Source organism: Polyodon spathula, chromosome 15 (assembly GCF_017654505.1).
Source record: "Polyodon spathula isolate WHYD16114869_AA chromosome 15, ASM1765450v1, whole genome shotgun sequence".
In the NCBI taxonomy this organism is placed as follows: Eukaryota; Metazoa; Chordata; class Actinopteri; order Acipenseriformes; family Polyodontidae; genus Polyodon; species Polyodon spathula.
Window position 1 is genome coordinate 9497491 of NC_054548.1, and position 22010 is coordinate 9519500.

The 22010-nt window shown below is 36.9% G+C and overlaps 1 protein-coding gene across 2 annotated transcripts; it reads left to right on the forward strand.

Moving 5' to 3' along the window:
• The first annotated feature begins 426 nt into the window (after positions 1–426).
• Positions 427–21383, forward strand: LOC121327825 (zinc finger protein Rlf-like). 2 transcript variants are annotated; one of them, XM_041272050.1, is made up of 9 exons: positions 427–581; positions 4338–4483; positions 6657–6738; positions 7638–7773; positions 8165–8367; positions 8904–9040; positions 10944–11085; positions 11353–11373; positions 18905–21383. In XM_041272050.1, exons 1-9 carry the CDS (start codon positions 456–458, stop codon positions 18935–18937), a joined length of 1026 nt encoding a protein of 341 aa, XP_041127984.1. In that variant the 5' UTR covers positions 427–455; the 3' UTR covers positions 18938–21383. The 2 variants fall into 2 exon arrangements, with proteins under 2 accessions (XP_041127984.1, XP_041127982.1); XM_041272048.1 differs by lacking the exons at positions 427–581; positions 4338–4483; positions 6657–6738; ... (3 more) ...; positions 10944–11085; positions 11353–11373 and adding an exon at positions 11380–15058.
• The last annotated feature ends 627 nt before the right edge of the window (positions 21384–22010 follow it).

Here is a 22010-nt window from a genome sequence, read left to right on the forward strand (position 1 = left end):
TAACAAGACAAATAATTTGGACCCCACCCTTCCCCCCCCTTACTTTGTACTAATACGCTACAAGTACTAAGTCAATTAAAAAATATTGGCCAATCACAAGGGAGATACAATGTAAAAAAACAAAAATAAAAATAATAATAATTGAGTGCCAGATTTTGATTGACCTTTGTAATCCTCCAATACGACGCTTTTAATAAAGCGTTCGGCTCTTCGTGGGTAAACAGCGGGTTCGTGTTAGTTTTGTGCAATCAGAGTACTCGTACGCGGGGCAGCAAATAGCAGGACGCCTTTTTGGTGATTGATGCCTAGTTATGTTCAATCAAAGTCCACCACAGCGAGCACACTCTTTTGACTGATGGCTCTTAAGTCCAATACAGTCTGCAGGTGGGCGGTACGGAAGTGAGGTTTGCTGAGGGCTTAGGTGGTTGTTGTACGCGCAAGCTGGGACGAGCAGCATGGCGGAAGAGGAGAGTGATCATGAATCTGAGAGACTGAGAGAGGAACTGGAGAATTCTCTTGAACATGGCGTGAGGGATGAAAACGGGTTGCCGAGCAAGTATTACTGTTTCAAATTCTGCCAGGTAAAATCATACACAGCGAACGCGGTCTGTGCGGGCAAGACTGGTCAATTGAACAGCCCCTTCCCTCCCCTCCCCTCCCCCAGTGTTGGGGTTCTTGTTAATGTTTACTTTCTTGTGATTCCCTTTGTAGTTTATCTAGCATTTTTTTAAAGCTGTTTTGCCCCTCTTCGTTTAGTTAATTATCACATACCTCCTTCTTGAAATTCCCATCGCACTTTTTTTTTACAGTATAACTACCTCGTCTCGGAGTCTGGTGTAGAAAGAAAAAAACTGGATTGTGACAGTTAAATGCCTTTGCCCAAATTATAAAGCCCCTCTACCCTGTTTGTTTCGTTCTCGTCTGCTGGTTACATTAACTTTAGGGACAAGGATAGTCAGTAGCACACTCGAGATTATTACTAATTTACAGATGTAAGCTGTTTTTGTTTAACATTCAGAATTTTGAGTATGTGTATAAACGGTCAAGTTTGCTACGTTCATTGTGAGGCTGTGGCGATATGGAGTAATACTGAAATACCCGGATAAAATTAGCTTCCCATTTTTTGGCCATAAAGAGAAGCAGACCATTCAAACTGCTTTCATACGATTTGCTCATGGAGTTGCGTTGTATTCGCAGTTTGTTTTACTTGTTTGCGGCGGCGTGAGGGCAGTACCGTATTGACTGTAAATTATCACTGTTGCAAAAGTAGGAGTTATTTTTAAACATAGTCTGGTGAACTCTAAATAATGGTTTGCCATTTTTGTTATATATATTCTTGTCTTGAATGGTGCGACAACTTCTACGTGGAACGGATATTATTCTTTAATTTAATATTCATTCTTAAAAAATGAATACATAATTGTCATAATTAGGCACAAACTTGCCATTGGTTATAAATAGACCTGTTGGTCAACACGAAGCTGAATACTAGGATATATAGAACAATGATAACAAATGTGTTGGAAGGAAAAGTCATGCAAATTGGTATACCGGTATCTGACGTTGAAATGCAATTTTGCACGCAGGTAAATATGCAACCTCTAAAAACAATTACAAATTGGTTCAGGTCGAAGACTGAACAAAAAATAAATAAACAAGGTGAACAAGTCCATTTTTTTTGATTTCGGTATATAATCAAACAAAAGAAATGTAGTATCAGCCATGAACTAGTCAAAGTGGAAATTGTTTTTTGAGTTGCCATGGTGGCCTACAGATTAAATATTCACCAGTGTAAATAGTTTTATTGTTGTTTTGTGTACAAAACAAACAACTTTAAATTTACTTTAAATATAGTTTTGCTGTAAATTGTGTTTTTCTGCACCAGTTTTAACTCCCGAATTATTTGAGGAGTGTTTTTTTCAAAGTCTGAAAAATGTTCTAGACAAGGGATTTTTAACCTTTTATTGAAACTGTACCCCTTGTGTCTGGAGTTTTCAGCTCAAGTACCCCTTTACAATTTTCACTCGATTGCATGCTACCACAACTGCAGTAAAAGGCAGAATAAACTGATTAACACGCCCCACCCCAATATTTAATATATAATTTATGTCGCAACATTTTGGGACTGACAAACTGCTGGTTTAGGACAGAATACCAAATAGTAGGTTTAATTCTTAAAACCTTTAATTACATGTCTCTGGATGCACAGAATTAAAATCTCTTTAGAAACATTTGGTATAACTTTCTGTCGCTTTGCATTTTCTGTATTCTTGTGTTGTCTTTCTTAATGAGCAACTCGCCATAGACTGAATCACCAGACCTCGGCTTCACCCATCCATATCAGAGTGGAAATCCACGTGATCAAAATCATGCATGTGTCAGATGGAAAGTAGGGATATGATAGATTCTGAGGTTTTTCTTCTACGGTTCACTTTGAGCTGATAAACAAAAGTGAAATATTATGCACAGTGATTTAGAACTAATATAATACTGTAAAACAAAAATTCAATATCCTTATTTTTTTGCACTTTCATTTATTTGCATTTCTGAGTCGTCCTGCGTACCCCCTATGACGCTTAGAAGTAGCCCCCGGTTGAAAGCCCCTGTTCTAGACTATTAAATTAGTCTAGAACAGTCAACCAGTCTAGAACAAGTTTCGTGAGTATTCTGTAAATATTTTTATGTGAAATGGTTATGTTGGGGTAACAAGTGTACTGTGTGGTTTAGAGGGGTAAGTTGTTTAGCGTTTAAACGTTAGTAAAGTGTCAAACGTTTTAAATTGTCAAATGTGCAGGTCAAATATTAAGAAGCGGGTGTCTGCAAATAACGGCTACTCAGTTTTTTGTTGTTTTTTTAATTAGTTCCCACCTTTGTCACGTGGCATCATTGTAATTGGATGTTCACCTCCCAATTTCCAGGATGCTGTTGGTCATGTGACTAGTCTTCTACTAAAGCTTGATCTAGCGTAGAGGAGGTGGAGCCCAGACATGCAAGTTAAATTTTAGGAAGTGTGATAAAGTTCGGGCTGAAAACGTAAAACTATTGATTATTGAGACGATCACAATATATATATATATATTATATAAAAAAACAGAAGATTGCTTCCGTTGTGTTTATTTTGGTCTCTTTTTTTTTTTAATGCTGTCGGTCAGAAGTACAAACTGTTGCTATTAGTAAATTATTTTTTTAACAGAATATTGATCTTTGAATTAGTGTGATGCTGTACATGGAATAGTCAGTTTTTTATGAACATAACTAGTTCTTGTTTCATACAGTAAGTAGGATAAATTAGCAATTTGGTGTTTAGCACTGTTTGAATAGTTAGACTGCATAACATTTCTGTAATCATGCAATTAATGCTCGCCCTCTAATCAAAACAGACCATTATCGTACCATGATGCTATTATTTCATATTGCTCCACTGTTTTTATACATTTATTTATATACAGGGCTTAATTTAGTAATTTTTATTTGATTAAATTATTATTTTTTTCTGTCAAACAGCTGGGCTTTTAAATAGGCCAACCTTGGTTTTTCATTATGAGCAGAACGTACAAACAAGATAGCCACATGTTAATAAGCAACTAATCTTTATTAAAGCTGTAATAAAAAATAAAGCGTTTTGCTGGACTCACTGTTACAATTGTTATGGCATTTAAATGAAAAAAGGAAGACTTACGATTTGATAAGCCCATTTAGTGGTTTCACAGCAAAAAAACGTAAATTTTACTATGAACAAGTTTCTCAGTTGTGATTAAGATGAATGGATTAGTAGGTATCAGTTGCATTTAAGGAGAGTGAAAAAGCTGACATAAAAGACATATTTCTAGACATATATGCAGTCATTTATAGTAAGTTGTTTATTTTTAAATGCTCAGAGCCTTTGCAGGTAACGCACTTCCCCCAAGATGGCTGACTTCTAGTTTTCTCCTGCTGTCGAGACCGCACATCGAGGGGGATGCGTACAACCCCCCTTACACAGTGTCTTTTCAAATTTTTTTTTTATTTTAACGTTTAAACTATATTTTTAAAAGTTTAAATGTTTATTACATTAAACGGAATCTAGCACCCTTAGCATGGTTCTGACTGGAGAAAAGTGTAGGTGGTGCCCCAAACTAATCATCTCTCATAATAAGAGTTAGCTGTAGAAAAGAAAATCCGCTCGATTTTACTGGTTGTCAGTTTTTTTCAGAAAATCTACAGTAGTCCTCTCTGCATGAAATTGCTAATACATCTAGCAGATAAAGGCCAGATGTAGCTAATACATCTAGCAGATAAAGGCCGGATTCAGCAGCCTGGTTGTATAACATTGTTTTTTGTTGTCTGTTTTTAAACAGGTAGTTGAAGAGTATGCAGGGAGATGGCAGGTACCTTTGCCTCAGCTGCAGGTGTTCCAGACTGCTCTCTGCTGCTTCACCAAAGGCACTGCCACTTTCCCAGCTGAATGTGAGCAAATACAGTATGTTTTGAGTAGCCTGGCTTTGTAAGTACAATTTATTTTATTTTTCTATCGATCCACACTTGCTATATATTTAATATATATTTTTAATATGTTACAGGACATGCTCGCAATAGACATTGCATTGGTACATTCATTAATCTGCTATAAATAGCAAAAGGGGTTCCACCGTTACCAGACTTTTGGCAAGAAGATAATCGTTTTAATGATCTACTAGTTGAATAGCTCCTCAATACAGAGTTGTTTTTTTTTTGTTATATAATATTATACCAACACACATCCTTTGGATAAAATGGTTTACATCGAGATATTATGTGCTTTACTGTTATGCTATGTGTATATTAAAAATAATCATATTTTTATTTGAGAAAAGATGTGCTACAGTAGTTAGGTCCTTTTATAGGGTATTAAAGTCATTCAGCTGTAACTGCATGTACAACAGATGATATGCAACTAGTGCTTTTCTTACTGGCTCAGAGCAGGTTTAGTCAGTGCATGATTGTTTACAATACTGGTACCAGATCACAATAGTAGTAAATACAAACAAGTTGTTTAAACAGTCTGGAACAGGGATGGCAGATTTGTCCAGCCCTGCCTTTAGTTAAGCCTAGGATTAAAAACTAGTAAATTCTGTGGACTAATTCTTAACCAAATTGATGTTATTCATTTATACTCCCAACCAGTCTGTTACATCCTTGTAAACATTGCCAATAGGACCAATCCATCACTAAAGGTCACTTAAACAACTAGTTCACTTGCAAGTGATTTGAATCGCGGTTTGCTTGCAAACAAAGGGCCCTTTCATATCTAGTTCGTTTCTGAAGGTCAGATTTAGAATTCACTTGCAAACCAACTAAAATATTTCATTTTTGCGTCAATTGGTTTCACACCGGCTCTCAAACGAACTGCATTTTTCCTCCAAGTGATTTCAAGTTCACCTTCTCTAGTGTAATTGCACCAGAATGCGCTTGTTTTCACGATGCAATTTAAGTGACTCTGATCGTCTGGATTTGTGCACGTGACCAAAACGATATCTTGTTGTTAATGCCCAGAAGGATGTTCATTTCTAAACATGGACGGTTCTGCCCATGCATTAGTACTATGTATGTATATTTTGTTTATGCAACATCTGCTGTAGAATGTCAGCACGAAAGACGGATAATAAATCTTGTTGAGCAACACCATTGTTTTCGTGCTGCTTTATGTGCAACAGGGATAATTGTTCAAAGGTGAATTTTCCCCGAAGTCTCTTCGGGTCTCCATGTCAGTCCCTTGGAAGTTATTTTGTGTTTCACCACAGCACACACACGTGTGCGTACTTTTCGTGTGCGGTGGACTGTGGGTTATGCATTACGTCACCCCCAGTCGTTTCGGTTTCTGTTGCATTGTGAATTCTAACGTGATTGCTTCCACGCTGGCTGACTTTGAGGGGGGAAACGCATTACAGTTCCCCCTGAATCGAGCCAAGACCACCCTTTCAGGTGAACCCTAGTCCCCTTCTTTGGAGCGCACTCTGATGCAAAAGTAATATTTGTCATTTCACACCTGCACAAATGAACCAAATTTAGGTGTTAACTGAACTCTAGTGTGAATTATCCTTTCCAAATGAACTAGGTGTGAAAGGCACCTAATTGTTTGAAAGGCACCTAATTGTTTTCAGGTTTGCTTCGGTTCATTTCACACCAGAAAAATTCAAGCAAATTCAAATGTTTGTTTGGTTCACTTGCAGCTTCATCCAGTTCTACGAGAGTTCTTTTTTCTGCAAATACAAGTAAAACAGTTCTCAGTGGGTTTGTGTTAAACTGTACTGGGAGAAACTCTGTTGTATGCTGTTTCTTGGAATTGTAATAAATACGAGAAACAATGGGAAGGGCGTGTTACCAAAAAACAATTTTTTTTTTCTTCTGAAAGGAGTTGTTATACAATTATAAAAACAAATTAATAATACTAACAATCCCTGAGTCAAAATTCACAGTTGGTTCTGTTTTGATAACCAATTGCAATTTGATGTAAATAGCTTTGAAATCCACCACACAATAGTCAGTTTAACTTTTTTCTGTAATTTTACAGTTGTTTTAACATTTGTTGTGTTCGTTTTGTGAAATATACATTTGCAGAACTTGTTTATTTTTTTAAATAAAATTAAGTACTGTATTGGCTGTTGAAAATGAATCTATTTTTTTTGTCATTTTGACAGGAGCTTCTTTGAGCTGCTGCTGTTCTTTGGCAAGGATGAATTCCTTGAGGATCCTTTGAAATATATTATTGAGTCATTTCAGGTGAGGTGTGTGAGTGTACAGTTATGGCCAAATGTTTTGCATCCCCCCTGTAGAATTAACAAATTTTGCCTCAAGTTGAATGAAACCTGCTGAATAATGTTACGTTAACATATTGAATTACATACAGCTTTGTCGTTTTCCATACAGCTTTGTCGTTTTCCTGCCGGTATACTCTTGCGGTATAATTTTGTAGTTTCTTTTATTAAACAGTGTTAAATAAAATATCTAAATTATGTTCATAGATTTTTTTATTTTTTTCAGTTGTATCCATCCAAAAATTCTAGATGATGCAAACCGTTGTATTTCTAGATGATGCAAAACTTGTGACACGTGTAAAAACTAATGTGCAGGTTTAGATTCTTATTCATGTGGACCATAAAGTGGTATTTCAGAACAAATATTTATAATAAGCCCAACACTATAAATATACATATGTGTGATATATATATATATATATAACACTATATAATATGTATACATATATATATAATATATATATAATTAGACATAAAATTTCTGACAACTTGTCTCCAGACATGTTCCGTAGCCAAAACGTGACGGTGTAAACAGAAGGTGTACGCCATTGACGTCTTAAGTAGAGGGCCCATCTCATTTGCATACCTCTGACAATTGGTTTAGGTAACAATCTATAGCTGTAAGTCACATCTAAAACCATTATTGGCCAGTAAAATAACCAGGCAGTAGTTTTATAAATCACATGTGAAATACTACCCAGTAACTTTTTTTTAAAGGTCAGAAATGACCAGCATCTTTTACGAATATGGCCCAAAGTGTATAGCAATGTGCGTTTTGAGTAATGTTGAGCTGTTTGAAATTTGACTACACTTTTAGTGCTTTAAGATTATTTTTATTAACCATTTTTATCTAATGTATTTCAGGAATGTCACACTACTTTAGCAAGATATAAAAACGTGTACTTAAAGCTGGTGAAGCAAATAATTAAAGAAGGCGGTCCGTGGGAAAACCCAGTGTTGCAGGCAGTCCTCAAGGAGACTCCGCAGCCTCAGGAAACAGGTATGGTTTCTTAGCATTTAAACCACTTTTTATAGTTGATTAACTCTTGTGTTTGTTAGATGTCTTCGGGATTAGTGCTGAAAATGTCTGAATGTTATACCTTCATGAAATTCATCATTTAGTGCTTTCTTTTGCAGAACCGTTACTGATTTTTCAAGTAGTAAACAAAAGCATTATCTATTTATCTCTAAAATATAAAAATGTTTTGTGCTGAAACTGTGGTATTGGAAAATTAAGAAATGTTTTGATACTCTGCTAGGTTAGTTAGGTTTACTCTAGATTTTCTTTAATAATTTTTTAAAATAATTTTACTTTGGAACACATACCACTTTTTCTATGCTTGCACACTACTATTCTGAAATTGTATGTCTTATTTGTAATCTTTTAACAGTGGACGCGTACTTGAACTCTGAAATCCCAGCATTTTTTGAAATCAGAGTCCGATATTTGCTTGCTTGTGAGCGTATTCAAGAAGCAGTGGCCCTCTCCAAATGCTGCATACCCCATCCTGAAGTCGGCACAAACCTCTACTTCTATCAGGCATATTTAACATGCCTTTTCAAGGCATCTTTACGTGACCATCTTCTCAAGGAGGTGTGTATGTTGTACAGACACTATAATCAATAAGATTCATAATAGGGCCTTTTACTTTAAGCCACCTCAGAGCTCCATAATAAGTTCAGATATCCAAAGTAGTTGGATTCAAATAAGTCGTTGCTCCCACGCCTAAAATAAAAGTAACCTCTAAATTCTACATGTGCAAAGAGACAATTATTGTCCGGTCAGGTCATGTCGCCCCAGATTCACACAACTTTCACTAAATGTTTTGCATCCTGTCCTTGTACTGACTGAACAATAGTTTTACAGTAGTTTAATTATTTGAGGAATTAGTCACCCTAAATCGCATCTTTAATTTTTGCCTATGTCTCTCAGAATAGTAAAGCTAAAAGCTGAGAACTGTTGTCTGTTAATAGACTTGGAAATGGTATTCTTATGACACTTTTATGCTACATTTATTTAAACCACTTTTTGATTATTTTAGCTGGGGGTCATGATACTAATGCTGCATATCCACACCAAGATTTATAGAACATTCTCTATCATCTAAACCATCTGTCCTGTCCCCACAGATGGCCGGGATCGACAGTAAGGATGCTGTTGAAATCATCTGTAATGCTGAAAGAGAGGAGAAGGATGAAGTACTTTTGGGTCTGTGCAGAGCATTCCTCATTCAGCAGCTTGAGACTGGAAACATGTACTATATCTGGTAAGTTTTATTGCCACTTCATGTTTATCCAAGATACTGTCAGTTTAAATCACTACCAGGGAGTTATTTAAGACTCATCGTGTAATTTTTTTAATCATACCAGTTTTTCCAGACTGGGACTAAAATGGTTGCCAATTCAACTAAAAAAGCATTTTGGCAACTTTTTTTTTTTTTTTTGAGGTTATGCGGCATTGGTGCATGGAAACATGCTGCCTTTTCTTTTAAAAACATGTCAATATGATGTCAGTATGTAAAGAAAAAAAGCCAGCATCACATGTTTTAAACTGAAGTGCGAGAAGAATGGTGACACCACAGAATACGGTAACCCCAGTTTCACGTAGTACAACAGTTGTGATGGTGAAGTGTATGAGTACTATTGTGTAAAAATGTATCTTAAAATGAACAGTTGATTTCAAGAAATTTAGACCAAGAGCAAAAAAAATACAAATACACTTAAGGTTTGTGTGTTGCACAAGTGGCATTAACAATGTCTGGAAAACTTAAAATAAAGAATATTTTTAATGAAGTACTGTAATGCAGCAGAAAGCCCAATAATTACAAAGAAAAGAAAGTGAAAAGGTTACTGTGTCTGGAAAAAGTTTTGTGTGAATGCCAATAAATGTTGTATTCACCAGTCAAATTGTAGGGTGCCTAAGTATAATTTGCATCTATCTGAAATGTGGGTGCTATAAGATTGAGGGGGAGGGCTTCCCTTTTTTTTTTTTTTTATCCCCCGGGACAGCACTTTCAGTTGTCATCCTGGGGGGGGGGTTACATTTTATACACCCACCCCCCTGATTTTATTAATTTTTTTTTAAAGGAATTTACAATGACTTTTTGGACAAATTTTAAACTTCTGAAATTTACATTTTTTAAATGTGTGCTGTAAGATCATTAGCACATTATAGTCACGTGATTTAAAAAAAAAAAAAAAAGACTGAAGTTTGGTTTCACTGGAGCCGGATCTTGAAGTTTGGCTTTATAAAGTGGATCAGGCTCGGATTCCATTCACTAGTCATTGTCATCCAACAATATAGTGCTGTATGCACCATAGCAAGGCAAATTAGCCAATTAAAATCAACTACATCAACGTCATTCAGTTGCTGTATTTCAAACTCTTATCACAAGTGCGTAATATACTAAATCTAAGTTAGCCCCAGAACCAAAGACTGCAAGTAAAATAAGACCAAGATTTACAACAATTAACTTCTGCAGATTGAGCTGTTAAATACATCTGTTGTGTTATGTTCCATTTATTGTAACACTCTGTGTAGTTATCAGAGAGGTTATGTGCAACACTGCAAGTACTTGCCATGAGTGCGTTTTAACATTATTTTAGTTTTTGTAAGAGTAGGTAGTTATTGTTATTGCCTTATGATACTGTATCCACAAAATAACTGCATTTGTCGTGCATGATGGCAGATTTGGCAAATATGTGCGTCCTAAAGATTTTTCAGCAGTTGATTCAGTATAAATAAGTAATTTAGTGATTCTTAACTGTTTAAATTGTGTACTACAGATGTATCCAGGCTTGCCATGATGTTTTGTTTGTTGTATTTCCCCCCCCACTGGAAATTTGACAATAGCACCCTGATCCCAGACATTAAATAGATTTGATTATATTGTTTACCATTAGGAGATTGAGGATGCCCAGCAGCTTCCCAATTAGATAAGCTGATATTGTCTCTTAAGCCAATGAAGGCATGAAATGTTGATAAAAAAAAATGGAGTGAATTTTGTACTAAAGCAGGGTCAGCTGCTGCAGGAAAACCAGATTAATTCTTAAACTTTAAGAACTTCTAGCTTTGCATATTGTAAAGATCCGCTTGCTTGACCAGATTTCTGCAAGAAACTTTTCTAAGTTAGCCTGCATAAATAAACCTGTTTTTTGGCTTGCTTGCAGGGACCTTATCTTCATATGGAGCAAGCTTCAGCTTCGAGCTAATTCTTCCAAACAGGACTTTTTAGAAGAATGCCAACAGCTTTTGTTGGCAGCAACAAATGTTAAAATGATTTTTCCTTTCATGAAGGCCATTGAAACTGAAGTAAGTGTGTTTTTTTTTTTTTTAAATATTTTCTATTAAAATTTGAAAGAAATTAAGGTATGAAGTAATGATGGGTTTGTGAATCTTTATGGAAATTGTTAATGTTGGTGGGTTTTCACATCTGTTCTGACTTTTTTCAGTTCACTTAACAAAACCACTCATCACATTTATAGCTCCGAGGTGCAAATAAATGTGTGATTTAATTTGCAATTGTGTATTTATATTCATTAACAAATTTTAAATGCTCTTCCTTTGTTTGTTTTTCAGCTTGGAGATGAAGGCTTGCAGGTTTGTGTGCAACTGTGTGCTTACACACTGAATATGGACCACCACGATGATCCAAACACTAAATCCCTGGTCTATAAAATCATTGCCTACCTTTTGCCAAATGACTTGGAAGTTTGTCGAGCTTGTGCCCTCGCAGTTTTCTTTCTGGAACGCAGTGTGGAAGCTTATACCACAGTGTATAATCTTTATACTTTTCCAGATCAGGAATATCATGTGGATCACAATTTGGTTAAAAATCAAGTACGTTTTGAGTTACTCCAAATCTTAAAAAAAGGATTGTACTTTGACCCAGAGTTTTGGAACCTTATTATGCTGAAGAAAAAATGCATGTCCCTAATGGGTGACGAAGCATTATTGTTTGCCTTAAGTGAAACTGTAGAAGAGGATGAGCTGCCTCTAGTTGACCCTAATGTGCTTTACCCAAGAGTATCACCACCACACCATGTCAAAGAGGACAAGTTGCTGAAACACCGTTTTAAAAAAGCAGATCAGAAGTCATCCAGACGATGGGCAAGACGGCTTGATTTAGCTGCAGAAGACAATGTCAGAAAAGTTCAAAAGAAGTCGCGAAAGCGTAGACTCAAAGAAACGGATAAGAAATCACTAAGACGCTCACTCAGACAGCTTGATATAATTCAAGAAGGCCAAGCCAAGCAGCACGACAAGAAAACACAGAAGCACACTGCCAGTCAACGGATTAAAAAGTCTCAAAAGCATCCTGTCAGACTGCATCATATGATAGCAGTGGAGCCTGTTCAGAAAATGGAAAAGTTGCCAAAACACCCTGTTGGACGACCTGATAAAGCACAAGAGTCTGTAAAACAACTGGAAAATAAGTCTCCACAACACCCCATCAAACAAATGCATACACCAGAAGTCCCCATCAACCAATTGAATACAAAGTCACCAAAACAGGATGCGACTCCAGGAGACTTCATGAAAGAGTCAGACGAGAGCGCACAAGGACCTGTTGAACAACCTGGTCAGAAGGCACCAGAAAATCATGTCGACCAACTTCTTAAGGTATCAGAACACCCTGTTCAGGAGCTGGATGGAGCACCAGAAGTTTTAGTCAAAGAACAAGGTGAAAAGACAGAGGATCCTATCAAACACCCAGATAAGGTGCCAGATGACGCTGAGAAACCAGCTAATGTGGCACCTGAGTTAGCTGTCATAGAACCAAATGCAAAACTAGAGAGCCCAGTGTTAGAATCGGCCAGGAATCCAGAAGGCCCTGTTATAGAACTAGATGCAAAACTAGAATCCATAAGGACACTAGAAGGATCTGTCGCTAAATCGGATACTAAACCAGAACTTCCCCTTATAGAAACGAAGAGGGCACAAGAAGGCGCTGTCCTAAATCTGAATGTAAAACCAAAAAGTCCCTTTTTAAAACAGGATAAGTTGCAAGAATGCGCTGTGGCAGAACAGAAAATATCAGAAGAGTGCATTGTGACAGAACCGATTAGGTCTCAAGAATGCAGTATTGAAGAACCGGATAGCTTACGAGAATGCGCTGTGGCTGAACCGGACAGGTCTCAAGAATGCAGCATTAAAGAACCGGATAGCTTACGAGAATGCGCTGTGGCTGAACCAGATAGGTTACGAGAATGCACTGAGGCTGATCCGGATAGGTTGCAAGAATACTCTGTGGTTGAACCGGATAAGGCTCAATGCACTATTGAAGAATCGGATAAGTTACGAGAATATGCTGTGGCTGAACTGGATAGGATTCAAGAATGCAGTATTGAAGAACCAGAAAAGTCAAAAAAATACACTGTGGTGGAACCTGAAAGGTCACAAGACAGTGCTGTTATAATACCAGATAAAACTGAAGATGACCTTGTTAAACAAGAAGAAACTCTGTGTGCTGAACAACCTGTACTGCGACTGCGGAATCGACAGAAAGTCATTAAAAATGCCCAGAAAGACAACTCTCATCTTGGTTCACCCAAAACTGACCACAGTGTTCCAAAGACTCTCTGTATATTGTGCAACAGGGAATTTCTTGGTGGCCATATCATAAGGCATGCATTGATTCATGCACGTAAGGGTACGTATTCATGCGCTATGTGTGGCCGAAAGTTTAAACAGCGGGTATGCTTGCAAAAACATCTGAAAGATCATATGAAGAAAATAAAACTAAAACACTCCCCTGATGACCAACTGCCAAATGCATGCACTCCTGTTGAAAATGGAACTTCAGAGGACTTACCTGAACATACCTTTTCTGAACTTGTACTACCAGAAAATATGCGTAAAAATCACAGGCAGTCAGTCGCTGCTGTTGAAAACTGCATAGATAAACAAAATAACATTGTTCCTAAAAACTCAGACAGTAGCCCAAACAGCTGTTTGAGTAGTCCCCCACTAAACTCAATTGACAAAAATACAAAAGATTCAAATTCCAATAAAGACCAGTGTCTAGTTAAAAGAGCTAACGGATCTGTCATTAAGCAAAATAAATCTAGGCAAGAGAAAAGACAATTTAGTTGTCCTGCTCAGGGATGTTCAAAGTCTTATAATGAAAGGTGGATTGTCATTAAACATGCAAGAAAGGCACACCCAGAAGACATGAAAGTCAAGGAGCATATCATGAAGTTACACAAAGGAAAGTGCCGGTACTGCCAAAGAGAATTTATGGATTGCAAGCATTTCCTTGACCACCTCAACAGACACACAGACAACAAGAAGTACTTCTGTCTGCATTTAAACTGCAGTGAGCGGTTCAAGACAGCTGGTGAACTTCTGGCTCATGTAAAGAGCCACGCAGTGTTACAGGCACAGTGTGCAGTTGATGGCTGCTGTGAAATTTTTTCTGATCTCTCCTCACTTCACGATCACGAGTGTCAGCATTATTCTGACAAAACAGTTAAAGGGGCCTCGAAGGAAACCTCGCCACCTGTCATAGAAACTGTCTCTGAAACCATCTCAGAACCTAAAAGCTCTCTGGTGAAAAATGAAACAAAAACAGTCGAGGACTCAACTTGGAAGATGAGAAAAGAGTCTACAAAGACTTATTTACAATGTACAGTCCTGAAACTCGGTACGAATGCAAATCTAAACGAAAAAGTCTTGCCAGTGGCAAGTTCTGTAGACCAAACCGACATACTGGAAGATAGATGTTCTGCTTCTGTTTCAAGAGAGCAGCTCTTGAATGGTCACAGCAGAGAGAAGACCTCCATGGAAGATCAAACTGGAAGCAAAGCGGATGCGGTTGAGAAGAAACCTGATCAATCAGAAAGCAAAGTGGAAGTAGAAAAAAAGGAACCGGATCCTCCAGAAACCCAGATGAATGTTACCCAAAAGACACCTGAACATCAGTCTTCCCATGTTGACGGTGCTCCAAAAAGTACCAGTCCCATATCCAAGGCCCAATTCAAAAAGGAGAAGGCATGCGGGGAAAAAACAACCCTCTATGGTGGTGTCTCAAAGAGGCCATTTGTCAGACCGCCACCTTCAGCCTACCTTGATGAACAGTACATTAGCATGCCTAAACGGAGGAAAACATTGTCTCCAAAGGCAGAATCTAAAGCTACTAAACCAGAAATGGTAGCAAGTAAAAGCGTTCAGAGGCACAGGTGTAGCAAATGCTTCACTATATTCAGTGACTTGGAAACACTGAAGAGTCATCTTGCACAAAACAAATGTCGGACGCTATTTGGATTTGATTCAGATGAAGAAAGTAAGTATCAACTGTATCAGCAGTATGAAAATACTGTAAATCAAATTCCACTAACAATACATCATTTGTATATTGCAACATGTTGCAAACATTTCTGGAGCAAAATATTTTGTATAGGTGTGATTCTCTATTTTGGTCACAAATATTGCAGTTTTTTTGGGGGTGGGTGGGTGGGGGGGGGGGGGGTTGTTTCTCGGCTTAGTTTTACACTGTACACTTTGCAGCATTTGGGAGGGGGACAAGATGTTTGGTTGTCTACTCTCCAATAAGAGGTAATGTTTGTTTTGCGACTACTGGTTATTAATTGAATCAAAGAAACCAAAAAACGGTGTGACACAGTTCCAATAATCCAAGAATGTCCAGTTTCAGCAAATCGGAGTGACAGCCTAAAGATCAACAGATTGAATTCAGATTGCGTTAGATTTGCTCTCCTTGTTTTGGTTTGTATTCATCCATACAGATTTTCTCATTTTCCCCACAAGCTGTAAAGAGACAGGGTATGATGTGTACGGAGCTTAACCAGCACCTGTGTTGCACACAAGCATGTGGTACCATATATATGTATGCATGTCTCCAGTACATATGGGAGTGGTCATGAATTGAGCACAGCTGATGAATGAACTCTGGGCTCTCAAGTATTTTCCCATTGAAGGTCCAGGACTCGCAACTAAAAAAAAACCAAAAGTCCCACAGGAAATTTTGGGGGACCCAGTAAAATACAAAGTAAGGTTACTAGTTTTGATAAGATTAAATGCAGTAGGTCGAGGGGGCAATTATAGATAATGTAATGTACAAATAAATTGTCCAGAACTGTTACTGGATAGGGTCTTTAAAAATAAATTTAAAAACAAGTGTAATTTTACTGGTCCGGTTCTTAAATAGTTGATGAATTAAAAAAAAAAAAAAAAAAAAAAAAAAAAAGCTTTTTACAATCAAACAAGAACACTGGTCAAATGCATATAAATGTCAATCATGTGTAAGAATCCCCATATTAACCAGTCCTTAGGCAAGAAGTAAGCAGATTCCTGTCATTTTTATACCAGATTCAATATACAGGGTATCATCTTTCTAATCACTCACTCACTCGCACTCCTCAAAAAGTAAGGACGTTATTTGCAAAAAAACTTTGTTAATGCATCAGTTACATGTAGTGTAAGGGGCATAGTATGTGTTTTATATCTGGGCACTGCTTAGGCATGTCTGGTATGAGACATGCATCATAATCATGGTACCAACAACACGCTGTACCTGTAAGAATTTCACTGCTGTAGTTGGTGTCTAATACCACCACCAGGTGTGTGAAATCCACTGTGTTTACATGCGCCAGTAGGTTGTGCTATGTCATATCAGTGTGAGGGGCAGCACAAATAACACGGTAACCAAGAGCTGTATGTTCGTCTTAACTGATCATGGCTATCTGTGGTGGCTTGTGTTGCCTTGCCCCATCCACTGCTTGTAAGGGGGAGGGAGAAATGCTGAGTTAGGGTTAAAAACATTGCTTTGCCCTACTTTGTCATTTTACAATCAACCCTAACACATGCATTAACAGAGTTTTCTGCAAAGAATGAAAGAGAGAGAGAGAATGAGAATTATTAGGGCTGCACCAGTTTAAACAATTAGAGTTGATCTCTGATTTATTTTAGTTAATCGTGCAGTTTTATTTTGAGTGAGTGGACGCTGGACATAAACAGTGAAGGGCTTTGGGAGGTTTAACCAATGAGAGAGTCAAAGATCTGCCCCTTGTTATACAGGTGTCCAATCATGAGTGAGCAGAGGTGGGACATAATTGGGAGTTTGACCAATTAGAAAGTCAATATGGTAGGGTGTATAGGCATAGCTGAATTAAAGGCATCGCTGATTTTCACATGATATTGCTTATTACAGAGACAGATATTGAGATTTTTGAAGTAATATTTCAAATTGCTTTTTACATATTAAAAAAAAGTCATAAGACAACAGAGACATTGTAGTCGATTTGGTTATGAATCAACTTTCTCAGAAAAAAATGGAGGTGTAGACCAGAAATACTTCAACTGATGAAGGCACCAATTCTTCAAACCGAGGTAATTGTGTGGAATTGCTTTCCCTGATTTCTAACTAAGACAGCATGTTAAGCAATCACTTGTCAATAGCCACAGTATTCTCTGGTACCTGTAACAAGATTCAAAACTGCTTAATCTCTGCGGTGCCTCAGGTTCTGTTAGAGTACAGGAAGGAAAACAAGTAAGTAGCTGCAATGCTAGATTAAACAACCGTGTTCTGTGAAAATGTGTTACATTTACTAAAATAAAAATAGTAAAGGTTTTTAAAAAGAACAAATTACCATTCAGATTTTTTTTGTTTTAGTATTACTATGCAGGACAGCTGCTATAATTGTTACCTTTATTTAAAATGCCCTGATGCCCTTAAATTAACTGTTCCAAATTTTGAATTGATTGACAGCCTGTGTGTGTGGCGGCAGCAGCAGCTAGCTCTTTCAACTAATATATAATAAAAATATTTGTGAATGTATGTTCTTTTTATTTTTTTTAATCGGTTATGTAAATAGCTGTGTTAATCAAAACACAACAGGGACTAACTTAAAAGGTTAGCTTGGTTGGTGGCACTACCAAGATAACATTTAAAAAATCTTGACATGGTCCAGGAAGTATCCATTATTGAACACATAATCAGAATTGTTAAAGAAGTAATCCATAAGATTTTTTAAATTATTTTAAAATAATGCACTGCCTTGATGTTGACTTGCTGACCACAGTGCTACAGTTTCCTTCTTGTAAAATTGTTAAATTGTCCCTGTTAAATTGTCGTCCCGTCCCTGTCCCCCCCAAGACGTCTGGTAACCCCAGTACAAAGTCTTAATGTTATGGGACACCTTTTTTTTCCTCTTTAACACATTAAAGTTAACAATTTTTTATTTACAAAAAAACAAATGCTAAAAGCCACAACCATGAATTTTGAAACAAAAAACATGAAACTAAAAGGCATAGCGATAAAATCCACAAAAGCCTGAAATGGATTTCAGTAAAACATGCAGTGAAGGGGATGCAGCTCAGTATAGTGTTCAGTCTTTCGGTCTGCTCTGAACCAGGACATGCCCTGGTCCATATTTTCCAGTTCTCCACAGCGGGAACTACTGTGGAACACAGAGTTTGAGCCTGCCAGCATTCTGAAACTTACACTTCACACAGTGCAACTGTGTGTTATCTGCATGATTTAAAAATAATAATAATCCGCAGTGAGGCTGCCCATGTCAGACGGACAGACGTGCGTCCCAGGGACGCAGACAACCTGGGAGTCCCAATTAACCTTGTGCGCATACTGATGCAGGCCTTGGCACTTACCAAACAAACGTTTTTCTAAATATTGACAGAAAACTTCCGCCAAACACCCCACTCATCGCGTTCTTTTGCAACAACTGACTGAATAAAGTTCTGATAATCTAGTGAAGGAATTTTTTTATGTCTTTCCCAAACAGGCTACCCTTGTTTGTGGATTTCCTGTTGGTTGTCATAACTTATACGCATTATGATCAAACCACCACTCAGTTGTCGTGTTTAGGCCTGTAAATGACTGTTCTGGTGTAGCACTGTGCAGAATATAAACTGACAATTATGGCTGTAAAGGGTAAGGAATAATGGTTGTAGATTTTTGGTTTGGGTAGGAGTTTCATTTGTTCTTGCCACAACTTTCCATGAAAGCTGATTGGCAGATCATTTATTTTGTGCTGCAGTCATTATATTCCCAGCCTCATGGTCAACTCAGCAGTGCTACTTTTCAGTATTAAATATGATCTAATTGTAAAGTGATGGTCAGTGCAGTAACTTGGTTATTTTGTTTTTTTAACAGGTGTCTGATGGAGCCATGCCTAGCCAAGTCTGAAGATGCTGTGCCCCTTAATCATTAGTTCTGTGATCAAAGGCCGATTCTGAACTATCTCATATTACAGTAGATATTTGTTTGGACTATAAGAAAAAGCGCACTTTTTCAAACAACACTCCACAGCAAGGAGAGCAGGGGAACTGCAAAAGACGTGTTTTAAGTCAGACATGTTTTAAGAAAAAAAAAACACACACACAATCTCAGAGGTACCCTAGTTCTCTGTATGCAAATAGCCAAAAAATATATAAAATAAGTATTTAACTTTAGATCCACCGTTTGACATTTGTTAATTTAAGTAGGAGAAAAGATTCTTCTTCTTATTATTATTATTATTTGTTTGGGTTTGGGAATGACGACGACCACCTGTAAAGTGCCTAGACCCAATTGATCAGGTGCTGTTGTAAATTATTGGAATATATTGGAACCAGTTGGGATGTAGCAGGAATTGTGCTGACATGCAGAGTGGACTGCCTTGGAAAACATCTGATCTGGAAAAATCCTACAATATGTACTGCTTCGGTTAAATAATATTATAGTGTTCTTGATCTTTGCCTGTAGTGCTTGCTTTTTATTATACAATAATAATGCCCAAGCCTTCACTGCTTTCCAGGACACTCAGATTTGCTCACAGATTCTGACCATCTGTTTGCAACAACACACCCCATTTTACATTTTTTGTCTTAATGCAGCTGTTGTATTCAGACCAGATGCGAACAAAAAAAACAGGACTGTTGGTGGTGTGGGATTGGGATCATTGTGCTCAGTGATCAGAAATATTGAGCCATTACAGAAATTAGCTGTTAAGGTGGGGAAACAAAACTCAGACAAATGTCAGGGCCAATGTGTACCAATAGTGGACAAAAATCACATACACAGGAACAGCAGCTAGCCCTTTAAGAAAGATGATCATCTTTACAGACTTCATTTTTAATATGGATTGGCTGGCTTATGTTTGAAAAACAATGTTAGAAATTTAAAAAATATAAACAAATGGATAATGAGTAATTTTAAAGCTTTATTAAAACCTACTGTACAGTACTTTGTTGGTGCGTTAATTTGAGAGACTTAGAAGACTGAGGTTAATGCGTTGGCAGCTAAAACGTTACTGAAAGCACTGACACATGTATGCTGTATTAACAAATTAATGTCTAAAATGACCAGGTATCTCTAGGAGTAAACTGGTGTGTATTTTGTTTTGTTTCTTGTTAATTTATAATGGCTTGTATATGAACACAAAAGTCTCCTTGTTGGACTGGTTCTCATTGCCTCTTGCTTTATAGCCATAATGTTTAAAGAAGGAATTCCTGTAGATTTAACAGGAAAATACAGATTTCTCCCATTTTAAAAAAATAAATAAAATAAAAAAAACATGAAACAAACTGAAGATGTTGCTTTAGGTAAGGTAGTCCAAGATTAGTGCTAGTTGGGATCTGGACTCGGCCATGATTGTTCCATTTAATAAATGGCATATATGCTTGCTACAGGAGTGATTGATGCTGGAAAAGGCCTACAGAGTCTCGCCACACACATCTCTCCACTTTATAAACCAGAAGGTGCTTGATCATTTTGTGTTCTTGTCAGAAATATATTCATTAGGCAGTTGTTAACCTGGTAAATGTGCTCAACAAAGGGCTCCAAACCTTAATGGAGTGATTGGACGGTGCAGCTGTATTTAGGATAGTGGGGATGTCCATGTCAGACAGAATTGTAGATTGCCACAGTACCTGGAAATATCAAAGTGAATTGATAATGTGTCAAAATAATTGATATTTCAGTGGATGTCCCTTGTAAATAATTGTATATAATATATCTATATATATATTTAAAGCTATTTCAGAATGTTCATGTCATTACCAAAAGTTTTGCTCTCCTTAAGGTTATTTGCACTAATGGCAAAGACAGAGAACCTCTTGAGCTGTGCTGTGCTGGTGATTTGGTACTGTACTTTGTAAGTTTTGGATAATTTCTACTATAAATAATGCAGTTTCAAACTCAAATGTTATTTTCACTAGTAATTTGTAAGAATATAAATATTTTTAATCTTACCAGAAACTTTAAAAAGTGTGGGCTTCCTTGTGCAATGTTTAAGTATTACACTTTTTCTTTTCTTTTTTTCCTCCATTTAATATAGCACTAAGCTGGTACTGAGCCATTAAACTGCGATAAACCTACAGTAGTCACAGCTGATTAAGGTTGCTGTTCATTTTGTGCAAAGGTAAACTTTCCCAAGCAAGAAAAAATGACAGTTTTATACATTATTTGGACTTCTTTAATAAACTGTCTTTGTTGTTGAATCAGGCTGATTCTTTCTAATTGTATTTGAGAATCAGGAAAGCCTTGTATACTGTAACAAAAAGCAATTTTTTTTAAATTTATTGTAGTGATACCATCTTTTGGTGTCTGATGTTCTTCAACATTTATGGCTGGATGGATCATTGTAGTCAGATCAAATAAATACATTTTTTTTATATACTGTGAACTCTTTAAAATGCAAGAAAAAAGTTATTTAAAGAGGATTCATATATATATATATATATATATATATATATATATATATATTTATATAATTTAATATTTTTTTTTTTTTTTTTTTTGGTGAATTTACCTTTTACATTTAATTTAGGGAGACATGACAGACCACTATTTACACACATTCCCCATTGGCACTGAACGGCCAGGCGGTTGTATCTGATTTGAAGGACAAAATCTCAGCTATTTATAAATCTGAAAAGTACAATTTTTTTTCTCTAAAAGAAGTTAAATATAACATAATGTCATACAATGTAGACAATAACAACACTGGACTACCAAACTAAAGTAGTTATATCATTTTAGGTTTATATCATTGAGGTATGAACTTGTCATGCAGGTCAATAAGAAGGCACTATTATGGAACATGGTAAAGAAGATCCTAACAAGGTGCTGGACATAATAAAACGTGCAATGGGCACAGATGAAACCTATCAATACATGCCAATTAACATGCTAGCAGTAGCACTAGTATCACTTTTAACCAAGTACCTTCCTTATCTGTCCCAGAAGAGTTATATTTTTCTACAGTGAACCTGAAAGT